This window comes from Mesoplodon densirostris, chromosome 1, assembly GCF_025265405.1.
Source record: "Mesoplodon densirostris isolate mMesDen1 chromosome 1, mMesDen1 primary haplotype, whole genome shotgun sequence".
In the NCBI taxonomy this organism is placed as follows: Eukaryota; Metazoa; Chordata; class Mammalia; order Artiodactyla; family Ziphiidae; genus Mesoplodon; species Mesoplodon densirostris.
Genome location: NC_082661.1, coordinates 4,834,620 through 4,858,769, shown reverse-complemented (window position 1 = coordinate 4,858,769; position 24,150 = coordinate 4,834,620). Strand labels below are relative to the sequence as shown.

General features: G+C 47.8%; 1 protein-coding gene across 1 annotated transcript; it reads right to left on the bottom strand.

Annotated features, from left to right (window-relative positions):
* Window positions 1-10,665: 10,665 nt before the first annotated feature.
* On the bottom strand, window positions 10,666-23,556 carry CLRN3 (clarin 3). Its single transcript, XM_060095624.1, has 3 exons — window positions 23,328-23,556; window positions 16,754-16,933; window positions 10,666-10,946 (listed from the first exon to the last, which is right to left on the bottom strand). Exons 1-3 carry the CDS (start codon window positions 23,554-23,556, stop codon window positions 10,666-10,668), a joined length of 690 nt encoding a protein of 229 aa, XP_059951607.1.
* Window positions 23,557-24,150: the final 594 nt, after the last annotated feature.

Sequence of the window (24,150 nt, the reverse complement as noted above, 5' to 3'; positions counted from 1 at the left end):
GCGACAGAGGCGAGGACGCACCAGCCTGTGGATCCTGGGCATGGGCCTCCGACCGCGTGTCAGCACAGGGCTTCTCCCTCTTTGCTGTCCTCCTCTCATATCTGCTCATTCGTTGTCAGCGTGCCTGACCCCAGATTAAGCCCAATCTCCCCACCCTCTTACCCACCCAAAGGCTACCTGCAACATCATGGTTAGGAATAAAAAATCTGCAGAATTGCCTTTTTCAAACCCTCATGAAAGACCCCAATGGACCTAAGCAACATTCAGATGTAGGAGTGAGCCAGGGTCACAGAAGGCCTTCCATCATGTGAATGAGGAAACCGAGGCCCAAAGAGGAAAAGCTGCAGCTCAAGGTCACACAGCTGGTCAGTTGGAAGTTCTAGGCTGGAATCAAGCTCCTGATCGTGGGCTCATCCACCACCCGTACTCTCAACATGTACAAGCGTGAGCAGTGGCCAAGGTTAGCTCCCTGCTGGCCCCTCTTACCCCACTTGAGAGCCAGCTCCCAATTCATTGCTTTCCTTTGTCCCGTGCTCCGCGGGGCTTATCACAGAACACAGTTACCTTTGAGAGGGCCGTCTGCTCAAGTGGACCATGCTCCCCATAGATGAACAGGTCTAAAAAACCTGTCTTAGCTTAGGCTGCTATAATGAAATATCACATTCTGGGGGGGCTTAAACAACAGACGTTTACTTCTCACAGTTCTGGAGGCTGGAAAGTCCAAGATCGAGGTGCCTGCAGACTCGGTTCCTGATGGGGACTCACTTCCTTGTTTCCAGACAGCAACCTGCTCACACGTCCTCACGTGGCCTCTCCTTGGTGCTCACGGAGGGACAGAGAGCTCTGGTGTCTCTTCATTTTCTTTTTTTTTAAATTTTATTTATTTTTGGCTGCATTGGGTTTTTGTTGCTGCGTGTGGGCTTTCTCTAGTTGCGGCGAGCTGGGGCTACACTTTGTTGCGGTGTGCAGGCTTCTCATTGCGGTAGCTTCTCTTGTTGCAGAGCATGGGCTCTAGGCGTGCGGGCTTCAGTAGTTGTGGCACGCGGGCTCTAGAGTGCAGGCTCAGTAGCTGTGGCGCACGGGCTTAGCTGCTCCGCGGCATGTGGGATCTTCCCGGACCAGGGCTCGAACCGTGTCCCCTGCATTGGCAGGCGGATTCTTAACCACTGTGCCACCAGGGAAGCCCCTCTCTTCATTTGCTTACAAAGGCCCCAACCCCATCAGGAGAGCTCCATGCTCATGACCTCATCTAAATCTGATCACCCTCAAAGGCCCACCTCCAAGTACCATCCCACTGGGGATTAGGGCTTCAACATAGGAACCTGGAGGGACACCAATATTCAGCCCACGACAGAACCTCACCCAAAGAATGTGGGAAACGCTCAAGGTCATCCTGGAAGATACCTCTTGCCACTGGGGATTGTAGCACATAAACATGGGAGGCCATTTACAACTACAAATGCTACCAATAAACATTTGTAGCAGCTGTGGCCAGCATCTGCCCGACAATGATCCGTTTGGATCATCTCTCATTCTGGGGACTCCCCTCTACAGTCGGGGGGGATGTCGTCTTTTTGCTCTCCCAGCTTTGCCACTGGACTCAGACTCAGCAAGCTTTGCAACTCAAATTTTACCTTTTTGCTATGATTCTGACTACGACACTTAGACCTGCTGACCTCACGATCAATGGATTGATTTTCCCCTTTTCCTGATCTCTGCCTTTTTAAAAAGAATGAAAGGAGGTTGGTCGTTATTTCTAAATATGAGCGTAGTGCATGCCAATTGTAGCAAACACAGGAGAATGTAAGAAAAAGTAAAAACCACTGCACCTTGGGATACCCCGTTAGCAGTAGAACTCCTGCCTTTTTCACACAATATTATGTGTACATATTTCCTTCTCAATTATCATTTTCAGTTGCTTCATCACGTCGCACGATGTGGATATAATTACATTCTCCACATCTCCATCCCCTGTAACTGTCACTCTCCAGAGAAACAGAGTAAGACATGGCTGTCTTACTCTGCTAGTTGGGACCACGTTCTGAGGCTTTTTTAAGACACAGACTCTCACTTCCATCTTGGAAACTGTCTTGGAATCCTAACCTTCCTTTTCAAATATTGTTGCAATAGAGTTCTGGGTTCTGGTCAAAACTATCTTCATCATAATAGTGAGATGTCGGGCTTCCCTGGTGGCGCAGTGGTTGAGAGTCCGCCTGCCGATGCAGGGGACACGGGTTCGTGCCCCAGTCCGGGAAGATCCCACGCGCCATGGGGCGGCTGGGCCCGTGAGCCATGGCCGCTGAGCCTGCGCGTCCGGAGCCTGTGCCCCGCAACGGGAGAGGCCACAACAGTGAGAGGCCCACGTACCACAAAAAACAAAACAAAACAAAACAAAAAACAATAGTGAGATGTCATCTGCCTTTTGAACTGGGTTAGTACTTGCAATGGTGGGTAAAATTGCTTGCACTTTAGCACAAATGAAGACACACTCATCAAACCGCACCAGACATCGCAATGCTCTTCCCTACCATGTTCTTGCCGTGGGGAGAAAAGCCAGTTCTAGTTAAGAGCACCTCTGATCGAAATGAAAATGTGCACACGGCATGTTTGCGGCGAGCGTCTCCAGGGAAAGCACTTGTGAGATTGGTTGAAATGTGAGGTACACTTACTGCCTCTTTCATGCAGTGCCATTTCTATTTGAAAGAATGACTGACAAACTATGGTTATTCAGGCCGGAGTATTTGGCAACATTTTTCTCAGAAATGAATCAAGTGAGTTTGTCCCTGCAAGGAAAACAACTGACAGTATTTGTTGCCAGCGATAAAATTTGAGCTTTCAAGCAAAAGATTAGAATTCTGGAAAACTTGTATTTGCCATCCTGAGCTTACCGGCTTCCCAGTCCTTCAAGACTTTCTGACGAGATTGGTGGCAATATTAACAGATGTGAATTTTTGATGTTTATAATTAATGTGTCAACATTTGGAAGATCTGCCTAAGTCAGTGAACCAGTATGTTTCAAGTCATCAATATCTGATGCTGCAAAATCATGCATGGTTAAATGATCCAGTCACAGTACAAAAGAGACCAATGCAAAGGATGCAATGTGTTAATATAACAGAGAAGGAAAAATTCACTCCTATAGTTTCAGATTCCACATTGCAACTGACCTTAAAGCAAAGACCCATAAAGGGCCATAAAACACTCCTCTCTGTTCTGACCATATCTCCATGTGAGGTTGAGTTTTCTTCAGCCAAACAACTGATGACAGATGGAAGACAAAAGCAGACGGGAGAATCTAGCCGTCTTCTGTTAAGCCTGATATTTAAGAGATCCACAAAAATACAAAAGAATGCCACTCTTCTCACTAAATTATTTTTTGTTTTAAAATATATAGTTATTTTTCTTTCAAATATGTTGTTCACATTAACATGTAATAGATTTGTTGGGGGTTTTTAATAAATAAAAAATGATCATTGTGAAAACTTACCAGTTTTCATTTCTAATATGGTAAGTATCAGTACAGTCAGCCCACATAAACAAAAGCTCTTGAGGGTCCCCAAGCAATCTGTAGAGTGCAAAGGAGTCCTCCTGAGACCAAAAGGTTTAAGAACTCCTGATCTTTAGCCATGAGCATCTTAAATGTCATCCATCGCTATGACCCTCTGAAAAAATGATGCATCATTTATCTTGCTATCAAAATCCTCTACAAGTTTTTATTTGATTGAACGAGTCCATGACAGCCAAATTTTCATGGAGGCATTAAGCTAGATGTTTGCATTGAGCCACACTGGGGGTGGCAGTTTATCAGGTGGAGTGGCATTAACTGACTTGGGTCAGGGTACAGCCAAAAAACCTTCCAAAGGCACTGCGTTCACAGCAGGGTGTGAAACACGCGTGGGTTGGTACGCTCAGTAAAAAGCCACACAGCCCCCAGACACACGACCTCAGAGTTTCCTCAACAGTACACCACGAGCTCCTGGGCACTCATTTGTAAATAAAAATGGAAGGGTCTGGAAATGAGAAAATTTTTTCCAAGATTTCTCATTCTGGAATGTGAAGCGAATTTTTCTTATCCTATCCAGTGTACCTGATTGTCATCAGCATTCATTCATTGGCCTTATTTCTGAGGTTCTTGTGTGTGCTTTTTTTTAAAAAAAATTATTTTATTGAAATATAGTTAATTTAAAATGTTGTGTTAATTTCTGCTATACAGCAAAGCGATTCAGTTATACATATATATACATTCTTTTCCATTATGGTTTATCACAGGATATTGAATATAGTTCCCTGTGCTAATACAGTAGGACCTTGTTGGTTATTCATCCTGTACATAATAGTTTGCATCTGTTAATCCCAAACTCCCAGTCCATCCCTCCCCCCGCCCCTTGGCAGCCACAAGTCTGTCCTCTATGTCTGTGAGTCTGTTTCTGTTTCATAGATAAGTTCATTTGTGTCATATTTTAGATGCCACATATAAGTGATATCAGATGATATTTGCCCTCCTCTGTCTGACTTACTTCACTTAGTATGATCATCTCTAGGTCCACCCATGTTGCTGCAGACGGCGTTATTTGACTTTTGTGAGGCAAATGCTGAAAGGAACATTTCAACAACACTATACAGCAAAGTAAGACCCCTGCAGAGCAGGCTTGTTATACCCCTCATGAAATATAATAGCAGCATTCGCAAAAACAAGATTTTTATAGGAACGGAAGTTCCCTGGGAGACACTTATCACATGTGTCCTGCATACTTGGACCCTTGACCTGTTCACATTTTGTGTTTATGTAAATGTTTCTTTAAACGATAAACTTAATGAAATTAAGAAGAAAAAACCAAGAACTTAAAGGAACCTAGATCTTCCTCTACCCTTTTATTTCTTATTTTCAAATGAGGAAGCAGAGGTTAGAAACCCTCGACTTGCTAGATCTGAGCTTCCCTTGCTTTCCGTGTAACCCGAGGGTTGGATTAGATCCTCTCTAAGGTCACAGAATTCAGGGTGGAGCAAAGGCCACGTCTTTCTCGGGGAACCTTCCCAATTAGTCTAGGTTCACCTTCTAGACGGTCCCAAAGAGGCTCTGCTGGAAAGCCTCGTCAGGGTGGACGCAAGGTCTGTCTGTCCAGCTGGGTTCCCACCTTCTGCCACCCACCTTAAATAGCCTTAGCACTCAATAAATATTTGTCCACTGTGTATTCACTAAATCCTAAGTCTCAGCACATAAGCATGTGCCTTCTGCACTACCTCACCCTCCTTCAACAGAATACTTAACCTCTACTTAGCACAGCGATGGAGCCATCAGGAAGAGGTTAGTCTGCCTTAAGTACATAAAGATAACACTCAGTGTGGAGTGTCTGGTGAAAATAGTTAAACTTTTAAGCCAAAGGAGAATGATTCAGCACTTCAGAAATCCAGCAAACTTAGTTAATCCAGCAAATGTACCAGGAGGACACCTGATTCAGGCCAAGGTCTAGTGCATGGATGCACACGTGGGGCATTTTACAGCCCTTTGATACAGACACAAGGGGCCACCGTAAGATCATCGGCCCCCAGGGCACGTGCCTCACCCAAGACATGGCAGACAGTCTGTGCTGGAATCTCTGCTCAATGTCTCCCTGGCTGTGGGATGGCGGACACACCATTTAACCAGTGTAAGCCTCAGTCCTCATCTGTGGAATGAGTTCATTCTAAACCGGCACCTGCTTTTGCCAGGAGGATTCGATGGATTCTCACCTGTAGAGCATTTAGGGGAAGCACACATTGAGAGACGGTGACGTTTGCTGTGACCACACTCTTTTCTGGAAGACCCACCATCTGTGCACTGAATTAGAAAAGCAGAAACCCCTGCTTCCGGAAGGGACCGTTTTGTGGGCGTGTCCTGTTCCAGGACAGCCAGAGGGGCAGAGCATTCTACAAAGGGTCAAGGTTAAAAATGATGACGTCTACGCCGCTTGGTCAGGAGGGGTGTTCATTTAAAAGGAATACTCGTAAAATACAACGTATTTCTAGCTAAATTTTTGTGTTTTAACTAAATATTTAAACACTTTAAAAATGAAATCTTCATGGTCTGAAGCCTGTCACAAAGACAGATTCACTTTTCTTTTTTTGCACGTAGGACGTTGTCTGGAATTCTAAGTGATGCTCTAAGAATTTTCAGAGTCTGCGGGCAGCGTGAGATCTCAGGGCAGGAAGAGCAGGGAGAACAGCCTGGGCTGACCTTCCATGCAGACGCATTCAGGGCATTTAATTTTCCACAGACTCCCCAGGTCTCGGTTCCTCCTTGGGCTCGGCTTTAGTAATCCAGTGACCCAGGTCACCACGAGGAACCTGGGCCTGGCTTTCTATTTTAAGAAGCACAAAGTCCTTAGGTCACGGGGCGTTGCCTCATCTGAGTGTGTGTGGGAGGGTCACGTCGGGGGACCCCGCCCTCTCCAGCCCAGCTGAGGATTTATTTGAAACAAATTGGGTGCTTTTGCCTGAGCAAGCTGCTCCTTTGTGCTCTGAATGAACCAGATCCAGATCCACTGTGAGACACACAAATGCGGTGAAATGTGCGGCTTAGCCCCACGGGCAATACAGCGAAGGCCATGCCTCCTCTCGGGCAGAGCTCACAGGCAGGGACCTTCTCCTCTGTCCTCTCGGTCCACCCTCAGCCGGATGCAGACAAATGTTTCTGCAACTGAATCAAACGTTAGTGAAAAAGAACAGGGGCCCAGAGACCTGTTTTTCGTGCTGCTTTGCTACTTGCCGGTTGTGGACACTTGGGCAAGTTTCTTAGCCTCCTCGGGTTTAAGTTGTTTGTCACTCATTTACAGAACAAAAGAATTATTAATGTGGTAGCTAAAGGGGCAACATTCTCTAGCTTTTAAAGTTGCCACCACCACGCTCTGCAGGCTCCCAGTTCTGTGAGGAGAGGGATGGCCATCAGTTATCAAGGCCCCGAGTTCTTTACATCCCTTATCACAGTTCATTCTCACATTGCTGAGAGCGAAGCCTGGTACTGTGATCCCACTTCACAGATGATTAGGATGAGGCTTGCTGAGATTAACTTCTCCACCCCAGACAGCCTGACTGCAGACGTTCCCTGCTCAATCCCACACTGGTTGTCATTTCTATTATTTATTACTTATTTTTTCCTCATGAGAACAGCTCAGAGAAGCGGGGGACTGCTGGCTTCCTGCGGCTCCTATGAGATGTCAGAGCAGTGTACAGATGGAGCCTCCAACTGGGTCCTGTGTCCTGGGTCGGGGGGTGTTTGGGGGTGAGGACAGCGAATGAGGCCCAGAGAGCAGACCGCAGCTCCAGCTGCTACGGAGGCATCAGCCCTCCACGCCCCTGGCGGGGGGACCTATGTATCCAAGGCCCTCGGGGCAGATCTGGGTCCCAGGGTCAGGAGACCCCCGTGGGGCTCAGGGACCAAGGAGCCTGGCTTCTCTCCAAGCTGGAGTTTCAGAATCAGAAAGCCTCCTGACTCCTAGACATCCGGTCCCACATGCGCCTGCTCTGTGTCCTGGTTCAGGCTATAGAAAGACATCAGATTAGACAACTAAGAACCTGGCTTCAAGTCTGCACTCAGTGGCTGGTTTCAGTGAAAAAGAAGGATGCACTCTGGGTGGGTGATGGGCCGGCAGAGGGAGAACCTGTTCTGCAACTTTGCTTGGCACCTGCCTATGCTTTGCCGAACTGCAGGTTCCTAGGGCTTCCAAGAGGCCAATCAGAAGGCAGGAGGCTGCTGATTTGTCTACCGGTATGGCTATGTGCCACAGGTACCAATCCTGTATGGCCACGTGGGGCTGGCTGCAGGATAGTTCATTAGACCTAGAGAAGTGGCATATCCAAGGAGACAACTCCCCCTGCCCTGCCTGGTCCACAGGCTTTGTTGAGATGATCAAATCAAATTGTAATGATGAAGGCGAAGCTTAACTGGAGGTTAAGGCCCCTGTCTGCCACCGTGCTTTGCAAGCATCAGCCCATCAGAGGAGCCCCATCACTTTGACATTAGTGTAAAGTACGACTTTCCCTACAATTATTGTCACAGACTCTATGTTCTTATAAAACTGAAGAGCACGATATTTTATATGGTAAACTAGCTCCTCGTAACAGGACCACGTGGACTGATTAGGGGCCATATCACGACCCTTGAAACATTCATATTTCATGGAACAGTTTGGACCCCTACAAAATAGTGTTTCAGGTGTTTCCATTACAAGAAAAGTCAGAGAATGCACATTTATTAGTAGTTTTAGAGCAGCAAATTACTATTCAATGGCACTTTTTTCCCTGAAAAAAAGTCAGTCCCCGTCCCTGCCCCACGGACATTCACTAAAAGGCCCATCTCGGGGGCCAGGGCAGGAGGCCGGAGTTAGGTCAGGGCAGGAGGCCAGAGTTGGGTCGTGCCACATTGCTTGTGGTTGTGAATAGTCAGCAAGCCCTGTCCTTCCTTAAGAAGATTTCCACTGAACACACAGGCAGCTTCTTAACTTTCTACCTTCAGACGTAGTAAGAGAGCAAAGTTCTTCATCTCCCGAACTGTGAACTGTAGTTCCACTTACCTGATTTTCCCGTGTCTTAAATGGTTCCTCAAAGGCCATTTATGACATAAGGATTAAGATAGTTTGTCCTCTAAAGAAATCAAGCTCTCCTCCAATGGTGAGATGGATAAACACAGTCTTCACCAGCTACAGAATCTTTTGTACTGATACAGGATGTGAGGGCAAATTTGTTACCCTCATCTGTTTCCTCTTTGTTACCCATCCTTATTATCAAAATCTGATATAAAATTCAAACTTCCAAAGATCATAAATGTTTTGAGCTTCAAAGAATTTACAACAGTTTCACTGTGGGTAATCATATTTTTAATATGTTCAGTTTCACACTAAGTTGATTTATTAGAGTAATTTTGACTTTAGTAGGATTTGGCGGAGGGAGGTTATGGAGAACTGACCTTTCAAAGAATGAACACAGTTTTGTGACTAAGAATGGATTTCACACGGAATTAGTGACTGCTTTTTGAATGTCTGTCTTAACTGTTCAGTTGTGATCTCCGTGGGCGCAGGTACCTGGCTTAGCAAGGCATTAATCACATCGCAGGTATTCAGTGCATGTTTCTTGAATGAAAAATGTTATTTCTAAGACAGATTGTTAAAAAGTAATGGGTAAGAAGATGGTTAATCTCTGCTAGTTTCACAAAGGATGTATCCTCCTGTCCAAAGAGCCGCTGCTTTGTAAATTACACTAAGAGAATTCTGCTTCTTTTGGCTCTGGTTCCATCAAGGTGTGAAAGGTGATGATTTCAGAATTCTGTCAGTGCTCTGGCAAGCCCAAAAGATTCTCAAAGTGATTTTCCGGGAGAATAGCCTACTGGCGAAGTAGGTTTAATCCATCTGGTGTCTTTTAAAATATTCCAGGTCACCCACTGTCCTCTCATGAGGCCATGAACTTGTTCCATCCACCTGTTCTTAGAAGGCAACCCATCAGCTGTGCTGTGCACCTGCCCTGCTGTGCACAACATATCACCTGTGCTGTGCACCTACCATCAGGGTATGGCTGCAAGCCATAGAGCTGGAACCCATTTCTTAGCCTCTGGCTGGGCAGGAGTCTGCTGATGGGTGATACACTCCCACCTGACCATCTACACCTGTGTCGGGGACACTGCAGCAACTAAGCAGAGGGTTGGCTGATGGGGTTTTTAGAACTTACCACAATATGACATTTCTCTTTTGACTGAATTCACCACAATCTTTTTAAAGCAAAAATATATTTAACCTTCTTAGCATGAGGCTGTGGGGCTATAATTTTAATCTTTCCTTGATCTCCTTCCTTCCTAATCTTTTCCCTACAAAAAACCCATCTTGGGGCTTCCCTGGTGGCGCAGTGGTTGAGAGTCCGCCTGCCGATGCAGGGGACGTGGGTTCGTGCCCCGGTCCGGGAAGATCCCACATGCCGCGGAGCAGCTGGGCCCATGGGCCATGGCCGCTGAGCCTGCGCGTCCGGAGCCTGTGCTCTGCAACGGGCGAGGCCACAACAGTGAGAGGCCCACGTACCGCAAAAAATATTTAAAAATTAAAAGAATTTTAAAAACCCCATCTTGGAAACTCAAAAATGAATACCAGCATTTCTACTCACCATTGGGTTTAAGTTATATTGGCGGTTGAGGGTCCAGAGGACCAGGTCATACACCCCTAAGTCTCTCCTTTTGCTTCCAACACCTGGTCTAGGAAAAACAAGTTCTGAATCTCTCTGTGCCTGGAAGTCTTTGTTCATAGAGTGGAATAAAAATGCGTGGTCTCTCCTGAGGTAAATGAGATCATAGGTACCAAAGTGCTTTGAGCAACTCAAAGGGAAGGTGCGTAACCCAAACCTTTATTACCTAAGAGATTGAGACCAGGTCAGAAGGGCCCATAGGCTCACAATCATTCTACTGCTTTGAACACTGCAAGGACTGGAGAGCTTTCTTTTTCATCTTCCCCACCCTCACGGGAAGAATCCATTTTCAAGGGTACATCAGTTATGAAGAACATAGTGTCATGAGATACAAAAACTGTCACAGAATGACAGTTAAAGAGGCCTTCACTTTACCTGCCGATCATGCAGACAAGCCAGCCAGTTACTGCTCGGGGAGCTGGCAGACAACAGAGTAGACCTAACCACCAAATGCGGGTACAGAATTCAGAATAAAATTCCATCCCTTGGGGCGTATTCCATGGGCTTTTTCTGCTCCTGCTTCCACTGGTATCTGGCCTTCTGGTAGAAGATGATGATGACCACGGTGAGTGTGTTTAAAAGAATGACGAGCAGGATGAGCCAGAAGGAGTATCCGTAACTGTGGGAGGTTCCTTGGTGAGTGATTGCTGGATAAAGCGGGTAGAGCCTCTGGGCCAGCTCTTCTGAGAGGTGATTGGACTGTGTGTTCCCCACAAAGAGCACCATGGTTAGGAATACGAAGGATGCTGAAAGGAAGAAATAGTTTCATAGGTAACATGGTGATACATGTTTTAATGTCACTGCTTTCCTTTATCACACGTACTCTATGGGTATTCACTGAATATCTACACTGGGCTTTACTCTCTCTTAAGCATTAGGGAGAACATAAAAGAAATGAAAGGTGCGAGCTAGATCCTAGGCTCCAAATGCTAAAGAGCATGCAGAGCAGTTGTGGACAGGGACCAACATTCATCTCAAGTCCTTTCAGAAGGAGCTGCTCTGCCCACTTGCCTGGGCAATGAACCTAGCAGGTGTACTGCCTGAGTGATGAATAAATGCTTGAACACGGGGGTCAACGGGGAAACTCTCTAGAGACACCCGCGGGATGGGAAGGCTGAGGAAGGACAAACAGAAAAGGCAGCCCAAACAGAGACTCGTGGTGGTTGATGAACTCAGAGCATCCGGGTCTGTGAGGCACAAGCTCATCTGATGGGGAGGGGTACTGAGGGTCCTGAGCACTGGATACAGAGGATGAGCCCACCTGGAGAGCTCTGAATGCCGGCTCGGGAGCCGGGGTTTCATTCTACACACAATAGAGCACAGCATTTAACAAGGAAGGATCTCTTTACTAAACTCATTTTAGAAGAGCATTTTAGTAGCGTATATATGTCCATGCCACCACCAAACGCAAAATGGATAGCTAGTGGGAAGCAGCCGCATAGCACAGGGAGATCAGCTCGGTGCTTTGTGACCACCTAGAGGGGTGGGATAGGGAGGGTGGGAGGGAGACGCAAGAGGGAGGAGATATGGGGATATATGTATGCGTATAGCTGATTCACTTTGTTTTACAGCAGAAACTAACACAACATTGTAAAGCAATTATACTCCAATAAAGATGTTTTAAAAAGTAATAATACTAATAATACCTACCTGGAAGGGTTGTTGTAGGAATTAAATGAATTCATATTAAAAAAAAAAAAGAAGAGCATTTAAAATTTTTATCTTCCCTTTTTTATTCTTCACAATGTCCTTCACTAGAGCACATTCCCGCATTTTGACTTTGGAAAGCTCCTTTGGCCTAGTTAAGGAACATAGCTCTGGAGTCAGAGAGAGCAGGGTTCAAGGGCTCCAGCTACTGGCGCTGGGAGATGAGTTTAGCCCTCTTCCAAAGTGGGCGAGCTACAGACACAAAGTAGATTCATGGCTGCTTAGGACTGGGGATGGGCTGGGGGGAGGAGTTTCCTTCTGAGACCATGAAAATATTCTAAAATCAACTGTGGTGATGGTTGCACAGATCTGTGAATACACTAAAACCACTGAATGGCACAGGTTAAATGGGTGAACTGTATGGTATGTGAGTGATCTCTCAATAAAGCTGTTTAAAAAGGCGGGAGGAGGAAGGTCAGGGCGCAGACGTTCCAGACTCGCGATGCTGCCCGGTGCACCGTCCGGTGGGGCGGGGCCTGAGCGCGCCGGGTGGCTGTCCGGGAATCCCCAGGACGGAGGTCCTTTGGGACACAGGCTGCGTGTCTCGTCATCTCCTGACATTTACCCAGAACTAGAAGGACATTTTGGCATCAAACTTGTCCTGATTGTAACCCACACCCAGGGAACGGCCCTCCAGAGGCCCTAACGAGAGGGCTTCTACATGAGGTGTTCTCACTCTCCATGATGACCGTCTTTCATCCTCAACCTAATGGCTTTATTTATTAATAATAAAAGGAGTGGGTACATACAAAACCCCTCCTCTCTGTGCTATGCGTCTCACACTCCTTAATTACCCTTCATCGTGCTCTTGGGAAGTTTCTAATGAAAGCTTAGTCATAAAGGGGTAGGATGGAAATGGGTTAAATGCTTTTTCCTGAAGTGGATGCTTTGATTTGAATTGGGAGGGGCCGCCATGGACACGGATGCTGACCTGAGCCCCCTGAAAAAGGGCACACCTCTCACAGCCTGTCGTCCGGCTTCTGGGAGAGAAGATTTCTTGGGCCTGGAGGGAGCCCCTGGTAAAGGAGGAGGCCCTGAAGGCTCGGAACACTGGCTTCCCACCCCAGCTTGTCCCCATCGGGCTGTGTGGCCTGCAGGGTTACTCTCTGCTCTCGGTTCCTGGACTGAGGATCAAATGTGTTGGGACACACCGTCTGCAGGGTTCTCTCGGGCTCCATCATCTCTCAGACTACAGTTCTATCCCCTGGGGTCAGGGTTGCGCCATGCCAGGCTGGGGTCAGAGGGCACAGGGGCCTGGGAGGTGATGCTGGTATTTTTCTCTTCAAAGCAGAATCCCAGGGCTTCCCTGGTGGCGCAGTGGTTAAGAATCGGCCGGCCAATGCAGGGGGCACGGGTTCGAGCCCTGGCCTGGGAAGATCCCACATGCTACAGAGCAACTAAGCCCGTGTGCCACAACTACTGAGCCTGCGTTCTAGAGCCCGTGCACCACAACTACTGAGCCTGCACTCTAGAGCCCACATGCCACAACTACTGCAGCCTGTGCTCCTAGAGCCTACATGCCACAACTACTGAGCCCGTGTGCCACAACTGCTGAAGCCCGTGTGCCTAGAGCCCGTGCTCTGCAACAAGAGAAGCCACCGCAATGAGAAGCCTGTGTACTTCAAAGAAGAGTAGCCCCCGCTCGCCACAGCTAGAGAAAGCCTGCGCACAGCAACGAAGATCCAAGCCAAAAATAAATAAATAAATATTTCAAAAAAGCAGAGCCCCCACCCGATCCTTCAGAAACAAACTAGCGAACCACTCCCTCTTCTTCCTTGCAGCCAAGGAGAGGGTGTCCAAGCCCAGCCTGGAGAGGGGTGTGTGGCCCTTTCCTCTGCCTCCAGGAACCCTGTGGGCAGCCTGACGCCTGCCCTCTCCCCACAGTGACCCAAGGCAAGGACACAGTGATGGCATCTCTGTGGCCAAAACCCTCTGCAGGCTGAGCCTCCCATGAACTGAGTTTTCACTAAGTTCCCCGACCAAACTCGAGGCCCAAGTCTGCCCTATCAAAGCTGGAGGCTGTGAAGGCCTTCAGAGGCAAAGCCAAATGCTGAACAGAGAAGCAAAGTCAAAGTCTCCGAGTGTGTTTCTGCCCAGCTCACAGCCTCTCTGTGTGTCAGGACTTGCCCCAAGCCTGGGAGGGAACGTGGCGGGAGTTTGCTGCCTGGCAAACAATTCTGTGTCGTTCGAAGCAGGTGGGGACCAGGGTGAGGGAAGCTGCAGGCCCCATGTTCCATGTTTTCCTCCACAAACGTGCCCTGTGCAAAGCCAGCGTAGACTCGATCGTGGAGAAAGAGGCTGAAAGCCTGGGGCTCCCTCCTGCCGAGCTGCAGCCCTGCAGGTGTAGACCGACGAACGGGGTCCGGCTGTGTCCCGCTGGGCCCACATCGGACCTTCCCGTCTGGTCCGAGAGCCCGATGTTCCTCTCGGATCCATCCTCCCCAGCTCCCAGGTGGTCAGTCCTCTGCCAAGGGGCTCAGTCAGTGAATTCAACCCTGCCGGCCATGGAGCTTGCTCCAGAAATGGAGAAGGGCAATTCCAGTGAGAGTCCGATTTGGGGGGAAAAGTCGTCTTTCCTCCTGGGGTTGCTGCATCGGTGATGGGCCAAGAAGGGGTGGCAGCCGTCCTGCCTTTAAGAGGACCAGCCCAGCTGCTTAATGATACAGGGAACACTGGAGGAGAACAGAGTTCTGACAGTGCTGGCTGAGACCCTGGATCCAGCTGTACCTGAAGCCACAGTGTCCCTTAGCTTCTTAATCATATGAGCAAAAATTAAAATAATCTATTTTTTACCCTGGCCATGAGTGCCAATGAGTCTTGCCTTTGCTTTGGTTGATGGAGGTGAACGAGCATACTAGAAACAGCTTGGGGCAAGGAACCCTGGCATCTGGATGAGGATCTCTGACTTTAGAGTCAACTCCCTCAGCTCCACTGTGAGCCAGGCAGCAGGAATACTCATTCCACAGGACTGTTGTGCCTGGCCCACAGCAGATGCCCTTTAAATTGGGGCATTTGTTTGTTTTTACCACCGGGTAATAAAATCACAGAAAGAAAGGAAAGGGCTAGTCATGTGTGGATGTGGCTACACCAGCCTGACACCAAACGCTCAGAGCTGAGGGGTAAGCGTGGTGGCCATGGTGCAGGCTTGCCCAGGGCAGCCCAAGTTTCCACCATTGCAGTGCACGACAGTTATGAACTGCGCTTGCTTGAGCAGTGAGCTGCATGGCTCTCCCTTGTATCCATGCTGGGCCGGGACTGGCTCACACATCTCCTCAACCATTAGCTTGAAAAAGGCCACAGTGGAAGTGTTTACACACTCGCACCAGCCAAGGCTGCAGTCAGGGCTTCCCTCCCCCAAGAGCCGGGTGTTCGTTCTCAGCACAGCACCGCTGGGAGCCACAGCACAGGGGCCCCTCCAGCCACCTGCAGCGGCCCGTGTGAGGACGGCCTCTCAGCAGGAGGACAGGAGAAAGCTGCTGCCCAGAGCGCCTCCTCTGAGGCTTCCTTACAGCCTAATATCCAGGGCACCTTTCCTTGTCCCTGAACATTCCTGGTCTGTGTTAAAAATGCACCACCAGGCTTCCCTGGTGGCGCAGTGGTTAAGAATCCACCACTGCAGGGGACACGGGTTCGAGCCCTGGTCCAGGAAGATCCCACATGCCGCGGAGCAACTGAGTCCATGCGCCACAACTACTGAGCCTGCACTCCAGAGCCCGCGAGCCACAACTACTGAGCCCACGTGCCACAACTACTGAAGCCCATGTGCCTAGAGCCCGTGCTCCGCAACAAGAGAAGCCACCGCAATGAGAAGCCCGCGCACCACAACGAAGAGCAGCCACAGATCGCTGCAACTAGAGAAAAGCCCACACGCAGCAACGAACACCCAACGCAGCCAAAAATAAAATTTAAAAAATTTATATAAATAAATAAATAAATAAAGTAACTTATTAAAAAAAAATGCACCACCTGTGGCTTACACGCAAGCACCTCCAGAGCCATCCGGTTAGTAGGATGGGCTGCTTCTGACCTGATCTCGAGATCAGGTTCTCATGGTGGAGAGAGGGAAGGAGCAGGAGAAACCCGGCTGCCCGGTAGGGGCAACGAGGCTCCCACGTGACCATGTCCCTGGGCAGACACAGTGGCCACAGAGTCCATGAGACCCAGAGAAAGTCCAAAACACTGTGACTCAAGCTGGGCTCCACTTCCTATCCCCCACCCCAATACCTTTCCCAGCAAACAAGTAACACAACCTAGCAACACCGCCCAGCAACATCCGGGACTCACAGGTTGCCCACAAGAAGGGCACTGGCCCCAGAGTCTCCAAAATGACATTCTTGGTGGCTCTCCGTGCCACAATCAGGTTTAGATTTTAAGCCAAGTTGACTGCTGTTCTATGAAGGCAAGAAGGAGACTAAATAACACACATGCATGTGTGTGCATGTGTGTTCACGTGTTGACTTCCACACACCACGTGGAGCCTAATTTGGAGTCAAGCACACCGCAGGAGCCCAGGGAATGCTTTGTGGATGCGTGTGTTTTTTGTTCAACTCCTTACACCAGATACTCCAAAGCAAAGACTGGGTACGTCATATATTTTAACTCCTAACACGCCTTCCTCACCTCACTCCGGTCTCTTACCTGGGCACCTAAAACAGAATTTTATTTCCAAAGATACTGAATAAATGCTGTAAGTTTACAAAAATAAACTTCAGCCGCCAGCACGCAACTCAGCACACAGGGGGCCCTCTTAATACCCATGGCTCGACCGTGACCGTGTGTGTCCACGTGTGTGAGAGGGAAGCAGGGGGACAGAGGCAGAGAGCGCGTCCTCTCGGCCGATACTCACCGCTGAGTCCGCTCCAGGTGTACACCCCCATCGGCCCCAAGAACGTCTGATAGGGGTTCCTGATGCTGTTGTACAAGGTGAACACAGAGCTCAGCAGCGACATTAAAAAACTGAGGACCAGGAACACGATGACCACGAAGTGCAGAGTCTTTGGGGAAGAACTGTTCAATGTCCCTAAAACTAAAGCAATGTTTGGTAAGTACGCAGCACCAAATGCAAAGACCGACTCTGGACCGGAGGGCAGGTCCACCCTCGCGCACCCCATTCTACCCGCTTAGGCACTGGGGTTAGAAACTGTCAGCCTTTTCATAAAATTTGCTTTTTTTTTTTTTTTTTTTTTTTTTTTCGGTACGCCGACCTCTCACTGCTGTGGCCTCTCCCGTTGCGGAGCACAGGCTCCAGACGCGCAGGCTCAGCGGCCATGGCTCACAGGCCCAGCCGCTCCGCGGCATGTGGGATCTTCCCGGACCGAGGCACGAACCCGTGTCCCCTGCATCGGCAGGCGGACCCCCAACCACTGGGCCACCAGGGAAGCACTGCATTTTTCTTAAGTGCAGGGGAGCTCCAGACGTGGATATGCACTTGCGTAAAATGAAACACAGGTGCCCTGGGCCGTTTGCCATCAGTTCCTGCTTTTGCCATTCTCCTCTTTCTAACCACCACCAGCCAGCCTCCCCAGACATCTGTTTCCTCCGCTCCCTCCTTGGTTTACGAAATGAGCAGACACCAGAGACTTACCTGGAAACCCAGCCATGCGTTTATAAACATCTCCAAGAGCAGCCAGTGTGTTTCAGACCCTTAGGAGATTGCCACCACATTCAATAAAGTGTTTACCAAGAGGGTCTGTGAAAGTCACAGAAACAGAAGGAAAAAAGTAAATTGGGAAAAAGATTTCAGAGTCCTTAGCAATGTACTAACACCATCATTGGGAATTACAAGGTGTTAGAACCATGATGGGGGTGGGAAAGAAAAAGTAAATGCTTCCTTCTTTCTATTCCTGATTTTCAGGTCCCCTGGGAGCGGGCAGGAGCCTCTCACATCTTCACCCCAGAGCAGCTTTAAAGAACAGAAACCAGGATGCCCATGGAAGCCTTCTTGTTCCGCTGTGGATGGCACATTTTCAGGAATGGGGCCCTGGGAGCCAGAGGAGATCTGGAGCCTCCTCCTGAAACGTGTCCTGGCAGCAAGGAGCCCTCTCTTTGCAAGGTGGCCTTTTCCATCACTGCGTCTCCTTAGTCATTTAAAGGTTTTTCATTCTGTGTCTCTACAACATTTACCCTGGATCCTAATGCTCCTTTTGGAGCGACGCAGAATCCACTCCCTCCTCTCCTGCCTGGAGCCTTTCCCAGTATTTGAAAAGAGATATAAACCCCAATGTGTTCTTCATAGACGGGATTCCAAAGCTCCTGCCAGCCTGGCCCCGACTCTGCACACATTTAGTCTGACTCTACCTCCCTACCCGTGCTGGCCAGACGGGCTCAACTCTCCCGATAAGATGTGACGATACTTGTGCGGGGTCCATCCTCTCTCCATCTCTGAAGACCCACATGTTATTAGTTCAGGTGTTTTTCTTTTTAAATCAGCGGTACTTTGTGAGGGAGGTAAATTTCCTGTCATCGGACGGAGGGTGGGCATGAAAGAGATTTGGCCAGCAAATCTGCCTTCAGACATCTGGACGTTGGGGGTCTGGTTGTAAAGACCCTCGTGTGTGAGAGAATTCATCCTGATGGCCACGTCACGTGGCCAAGCCCAGGGCTGGAAGTGTCTCCAGACAGAGCGGGGATACAGGCAGGCAGAAGGGTGTGGCCAGCGGACAAGAAAGGAGTCAGGAAAGACAAGGGGCCGGAGAAAAGAAATGTGGGCATGGTCTCCCGTGAGCACAGCTACAGCCTTTCAAACCCCACAGGAGACCAGAGAGGACAGAAGAGGGAAAAAACAGTTCAGCAACACGGAGCCATGAGTTCACCACTCAGTGAGTCGGGCCTGGGTGCAAAGTTCAGCGCACATACGTCCAGTCTGCTCATCCCTAGCAGTGCCCAGCCCTCATCGCAATTTCTGTTATTAACCCATGGGAAGGGCTAAATTCTCAACGCAGCTCCCTTTGTTATGCACTCCAGGTAAGAACTCTGGAAGGCATCGGTTAAACTGAGAATGCGGTCCTCTCTGCCATCCACTGTTGCCTGCATGGGGATGGGCGGGGCCCGATGGGCCCGGCCCCACCCTCCGGGAAGCCTTCTGGGCTGGGACAGTTCCGAAGGCCCTGCCCTCGAGCCCGAGGCTCTAGCTCCTTTGCCTGGCTCACCCTGGAGATGCAGTGGTGAGGGCTTGGCGTGGCTGTGATGTAGCACACACCTATTTTGCAGCTCGTGGAAGATGACACCAGAATAGGAAAAACAAGAAGCAGGACACACCTGTTCAGAGGTGCAGGGTCAGATGCTGCAGATGTTTCCAAGCTTAGTCACCACCGGCGAGAACCACTCCCCTCTGTTCCACGCTCCCACAGCCTCTGCCTGAGCCGGAAGGAGGGAACCCCAGCATCGAATCAGAAGTTTGCTGGGGACTAAGTGACCTCTGTCCTTAGCCAATAAGACAAAATTTGGATACTTAACTAGAAAATAAAAATTTCAGCATGGGAAAAATGTCCTGTGTCCAAGGCACCAAATTGCCCTGGGGAAACTTTCTTATTAAAAGCTGTAAATGGATGTTCATTTGCAAATGGTGAACATTCCACCTTTTCAGAGTAGATTAGAAAGTGACAGTCAGGTTTGACCTTTTTTTGACTGTTGGTAAGATCTACTAGACATCAGTTCTCAAAAGGGAGTCCATTTGGAGCCTACTGACTCACACTTTTCTATGCATTAATGTGACAATTTATCTTAATTTTAACTGCCATATTTCCAAATTCTGTTTCGGCCTTCTGAATTCCCTGCCACACAGGTATGACAGCTGTATCTCCCCTCCCATTCCTGGCTCAGAACTCAGACAATGAAAGCTGGAAATTCAGTGAAAGTTGGCGAGCATGAAATCACGATCAACCTCCACAGCATCTGACAGCTGCTCTCTGCCTACAAAATTAGCAAATACATTCTGTGCTTTTTCCTTCCTTTGAGGGGTCAAGCGTCGGAATCGAGAAAGCCACCTCACAATTGAAACTAATCGCTCGGATTCTGGCAGCCCCGGGGAAAGAGGCCACGGCTCCCGCAGCTGGGAGGCCGAAATGTACTGGGTGGTGGGCAGTGCACACATGGGGGTCATCAGGACATCTGGGCTTCCTGTGCATGGACATTTATACTCAAGCCCCACTGGCCACCTGGCCCTTCTAGCTCTGGTTTTCAGGAAGTCCTCGGAAATTGACGGAAAGCCAGTGGCTTTTTTGTGTGGAGGAATGGCCTCCACCCCCTCCTCAAGCACCTGGTCACTAGGGGGCCTGATCCAGTGGAGCTTCTCAGTCCCTGGACCACAGTGTATCCCTGGAAGGGCTCGTTAACTCCATGGATCCCAGAGTGTGGCCTAGGAGCTCTCCCAGGACATCCCAGCAGATGGCTTCAGCCTCTAGGAAATTGACAAGGGGTATCTCAGAAAGAAGGATGGGGTGAAGCTTTTTCTGCCCCTTTCTGCTACACCGCCCAGTGTGGTCATGTCTCTGGGGGAAATGATAGGTTGCTCCCACCATGAGGGAAAGTATGGGATGTGTATGGGGTGGGGTGGGCAGATAGGAGAAGTAAGAAGGGGCTTTTTGTAAATTCTGGAGATATAAACCTCTTTTCTTCAGTTCAGCCTTTCTTGCAGTTCATTGATTTTTGCAGCCGACTCACTTTCCTCATTACAATAGTACAACTTTGAGTTCCCCCGGAACAAAACGGGTAGGTAGTGAAAAGAGACTGGTGGGCAGGGGGAGGCACATCTGGGGTGAAACTGCCCCTTGTTCTCAGAGTGACCTGCACACACCTTTGTCCTACAAGTAGTGTGGGCTGATGGATTTAACTGATGGTGTCGGGGCCTTTCTCTAGAAAGACTAGGTGGTAAGTCCACCCAGCTCCGTGCAGTTCCGCTTGGGATCAAAGCCCCTCACTCACATAGTAGCTGCTCAGGAAGGTTTTTTTGAACCAAAATTAAATATCCAGAGTCTTTGGAGTAGCAAGGCAACGTGCTCACTGGTGGACACCTGGCACTTTTCATCTGGGTGTTGGACAAGCTGGGATGCCTCTGGATGAGGCTAGTAGAGCTTCTGGTGAGCCTGAGCTGCCCGAACAATCTAGCTACACTACGGAGAGTTTCCTCCCCAGGTTGGACCGATTCTTTTCCTCACCAATTGGTGTATTGTAGGCGGAATTATTTTGGCAAGTTGAACTCAGCCATCATCACTTCATTTCAAAATCTATAGCCCCAAATCGGCACCATGTAATAAATCCTATGTAGAAATATAGCAGAGCTTTGCAATATTCATTACTCTTTGGAGATTTCAGTGTGAACTCATCCTAGCTAAGAAACTGACATGATTAACTTCTCATACAAAAAGGCAATCCACCACAGCGGGGCAGGAAAGTGGCATTTATACGATGATTTTATTGTACTGCCAATGGTTGGTTTCTGATTGGAACTAAGCCCATGTGGTCCTAAAGAACCTGTCTCACTGCGCGTTTGCAGTTCTGCTCCCAGGGGACCATGTCCACACGCCTGCACCAGCTGAACCACCATCTACATTCGGGTTACGTGACTTTTCCCTCTCCGAGAGGACTGTTTGCAAGTGTTCCCAGTTCAGGGACTGCTAAAACCATCAACACTGAAGACCCCCTGGGCTCTGAGGGGTCCCTAGCAGATTTTAACGCCCTGCAATTGTGCAGCATCTCAGTGCTTGGGAGGTCATTTATTTTCTACAGCCCCTGGGGTGACTGGAGGCAGTGACTTGAAGTTGGAATGTGGTTCTCTGGGGAAAAGAGGAAAAGTAGGAAGAAAAAAAAAAAAAAGAAAAGAAAAGAGTAAAAATAGAGAGCCAGGCAAAGCGAATGCAAATATTCCACCTCCTCTGTGGTCCCACTGGGCTGCCTGCCGCCTTCAGAGCTATCCTTGACCACAGCTGTCCCTGCCCTCCCAAAGCCACCGTGCCCACGTCACTCCCATGGGGTTCTAGAACCAGGCGCTGACCCACCCAGGCCTCCTTGGCGCCACTCTGGATGTAGGGAGTCAGGGATCTCATTGAAGTCAGTTATCTCAGATTGGAGCCAACTGGTTCCAAACAGACACTGTATGAAAATCAAAAAATTCACAGGCTGTTTTCTCGTATTTTAAAAATTTTACAAGTGTCTGGAAATTCAGGAAGTAGAACAAATTTTGGTTTTGCAAATGCTATTCACAGAACTGAAAGTGGTAGTGAATCTTTGAAAGTCTTCTTTTCTAGTCGCCGCAAAGAGAATAGTCCTCATTTTCCTGAGGACTTGAGGCTGGTACCGGAGGAGATGTGCAATGCTGCTAAAATACTGGGGGAGTCGCTGCTTTTGCTAAAGTCTAAAAGGCAAATTTGTAATTTGGAAATATAACTATGTTGCTCTGGATTTAAGGAAATCATTTCATTAATAAAGTCACAAATTAGAGCTAGAACTTGGAACTAATGTCAAAAGCTAATGTCCCACCATTATGCGCGGCATGAGGGCTAAACATTACATATTTGTATAAGGCAGAAAATGATGTACGTTTATAAGGAAAGAGGTAATGACTGCATAATACCTGATAAAGCCTGTGTAGTGAGCTGCACGCAACACCCTTCGAAACAAAGTCAATTTAAGGTGGTAAACAAGTTACAAATTTGGTTTTAAATTTAGAAAACATAATGGTATATATTCAAACTTCAAATGCCAAACAAATAGCTAAATTCAACTTATCATTCTCAAGGAATTTTTGTTTTCCACCCATTGAGAGTAGGACATTAGTGTGTATGAAATCAGAAAAAAATATTTAGGAATTCCTGTAAAATTTTCGATTTTATAAATCGAATCGACTTTATAAATAAATCGACTTTATAAATAAAGTCGAATTTATTCGACTTTAATATCAGTTCCAACAGCAATGAGATATTTTGGAGGTAAGACTGCAAATTCAAATCAGTGAAAGAAATGAACTTGAGATATAAGGTTAAGAAATTGTCCATATTTTCTACTTTATTTTTTCCTTGCGTAGATGCCAGTAATTAAGTTCTGGACAGAGGTTCTTGCTCCAACTAAAAATCCACAGTCAATACAGTTAAAAATGCTGTCGCTACTGGCTGTAGATTACCATGTTGGTGCTCCATATTTTTACTTAACTATTTACCTATCAGTACACTCTGTAGTACTCTTTAAGCATAGCCTCTGCTAGAATGATTTAGACTGTTTTTCTAATAGACACAACCAGAACCGAGGAAGCTGAAATAATGATTCAGTGAATTTTCAAAATTAAAAATATGCGTTCATATCTACAGCCCAGCTAAGTTCACAAGGAAATTATTTTTGAAGGGCTATTTGGCCCAAATACAGGACGGTATGAATCTTACCCAGTTAATTCAATCTCACTGTATCCATTCAAATGAGTTATGATTTACCTCCAAAACTTTTGTCTGCTTCTGCAAGTCCATGATTCAATTCTTGAACACTCTTCCCATGAAAGAGTCCATAGGTAATAATCACACTACCATTCGAAGAAGGGTCACTAATGATAACTGTACTGCGAATCCATTCTTGAGTTGTAAGAATAGAACAAATTACGATGAAAGCCCCCAAGCTTGTGACAAAGCTGGATAAGAACATCAATCTTTTCGTTGCCGTAGGCATCTTCTCAGGAAAATAAGGATCCTAGGGTAAAAAAACAAAGATCTTTTTATAATATTTCTGGACCTTCTCATTTGGAGTCCAGTATTTAGAAATGGAGTCTAACACTTGCTTGTAAAATATAAAACCTCTCTCTCCATGAGGAAGGGTCATACTAATGAACATTGGACTATGAACATGGTCATAAAGATTTACAGTAGCTGAACTTTGGTCTGGAGTAAGAGGTTGCTATGGTTACAGCCAACCAGCAGGAACAAGGGGGTAGGCATGGTCTTTCCAAGACTTCCTCAATCACACAATTAATTTATAACTCTTTTCAAATGCCTTGGAAGGAAGTTCAGCCTGTCACGTCCGGAGAGAACTAGAATTCCTAAATAATGAGGGAGCCGAGGATCCGTACCCCCCAAATGTTGCTGATTCTAGCAGCCGACAACATAGAGCCCCACTTACCAAGGTTAATGACTTGACCCTGACAAGTGTTCCAAAAGGAAACCCTAAGGAGATGAAGCCCTTGCTAAAGATACTGGAGAGTGGAAAGAGAAAAGTTGACACCTTATTTGTAGACCTTGATAAAGAAGTGCACTTTGCAAATTTCCT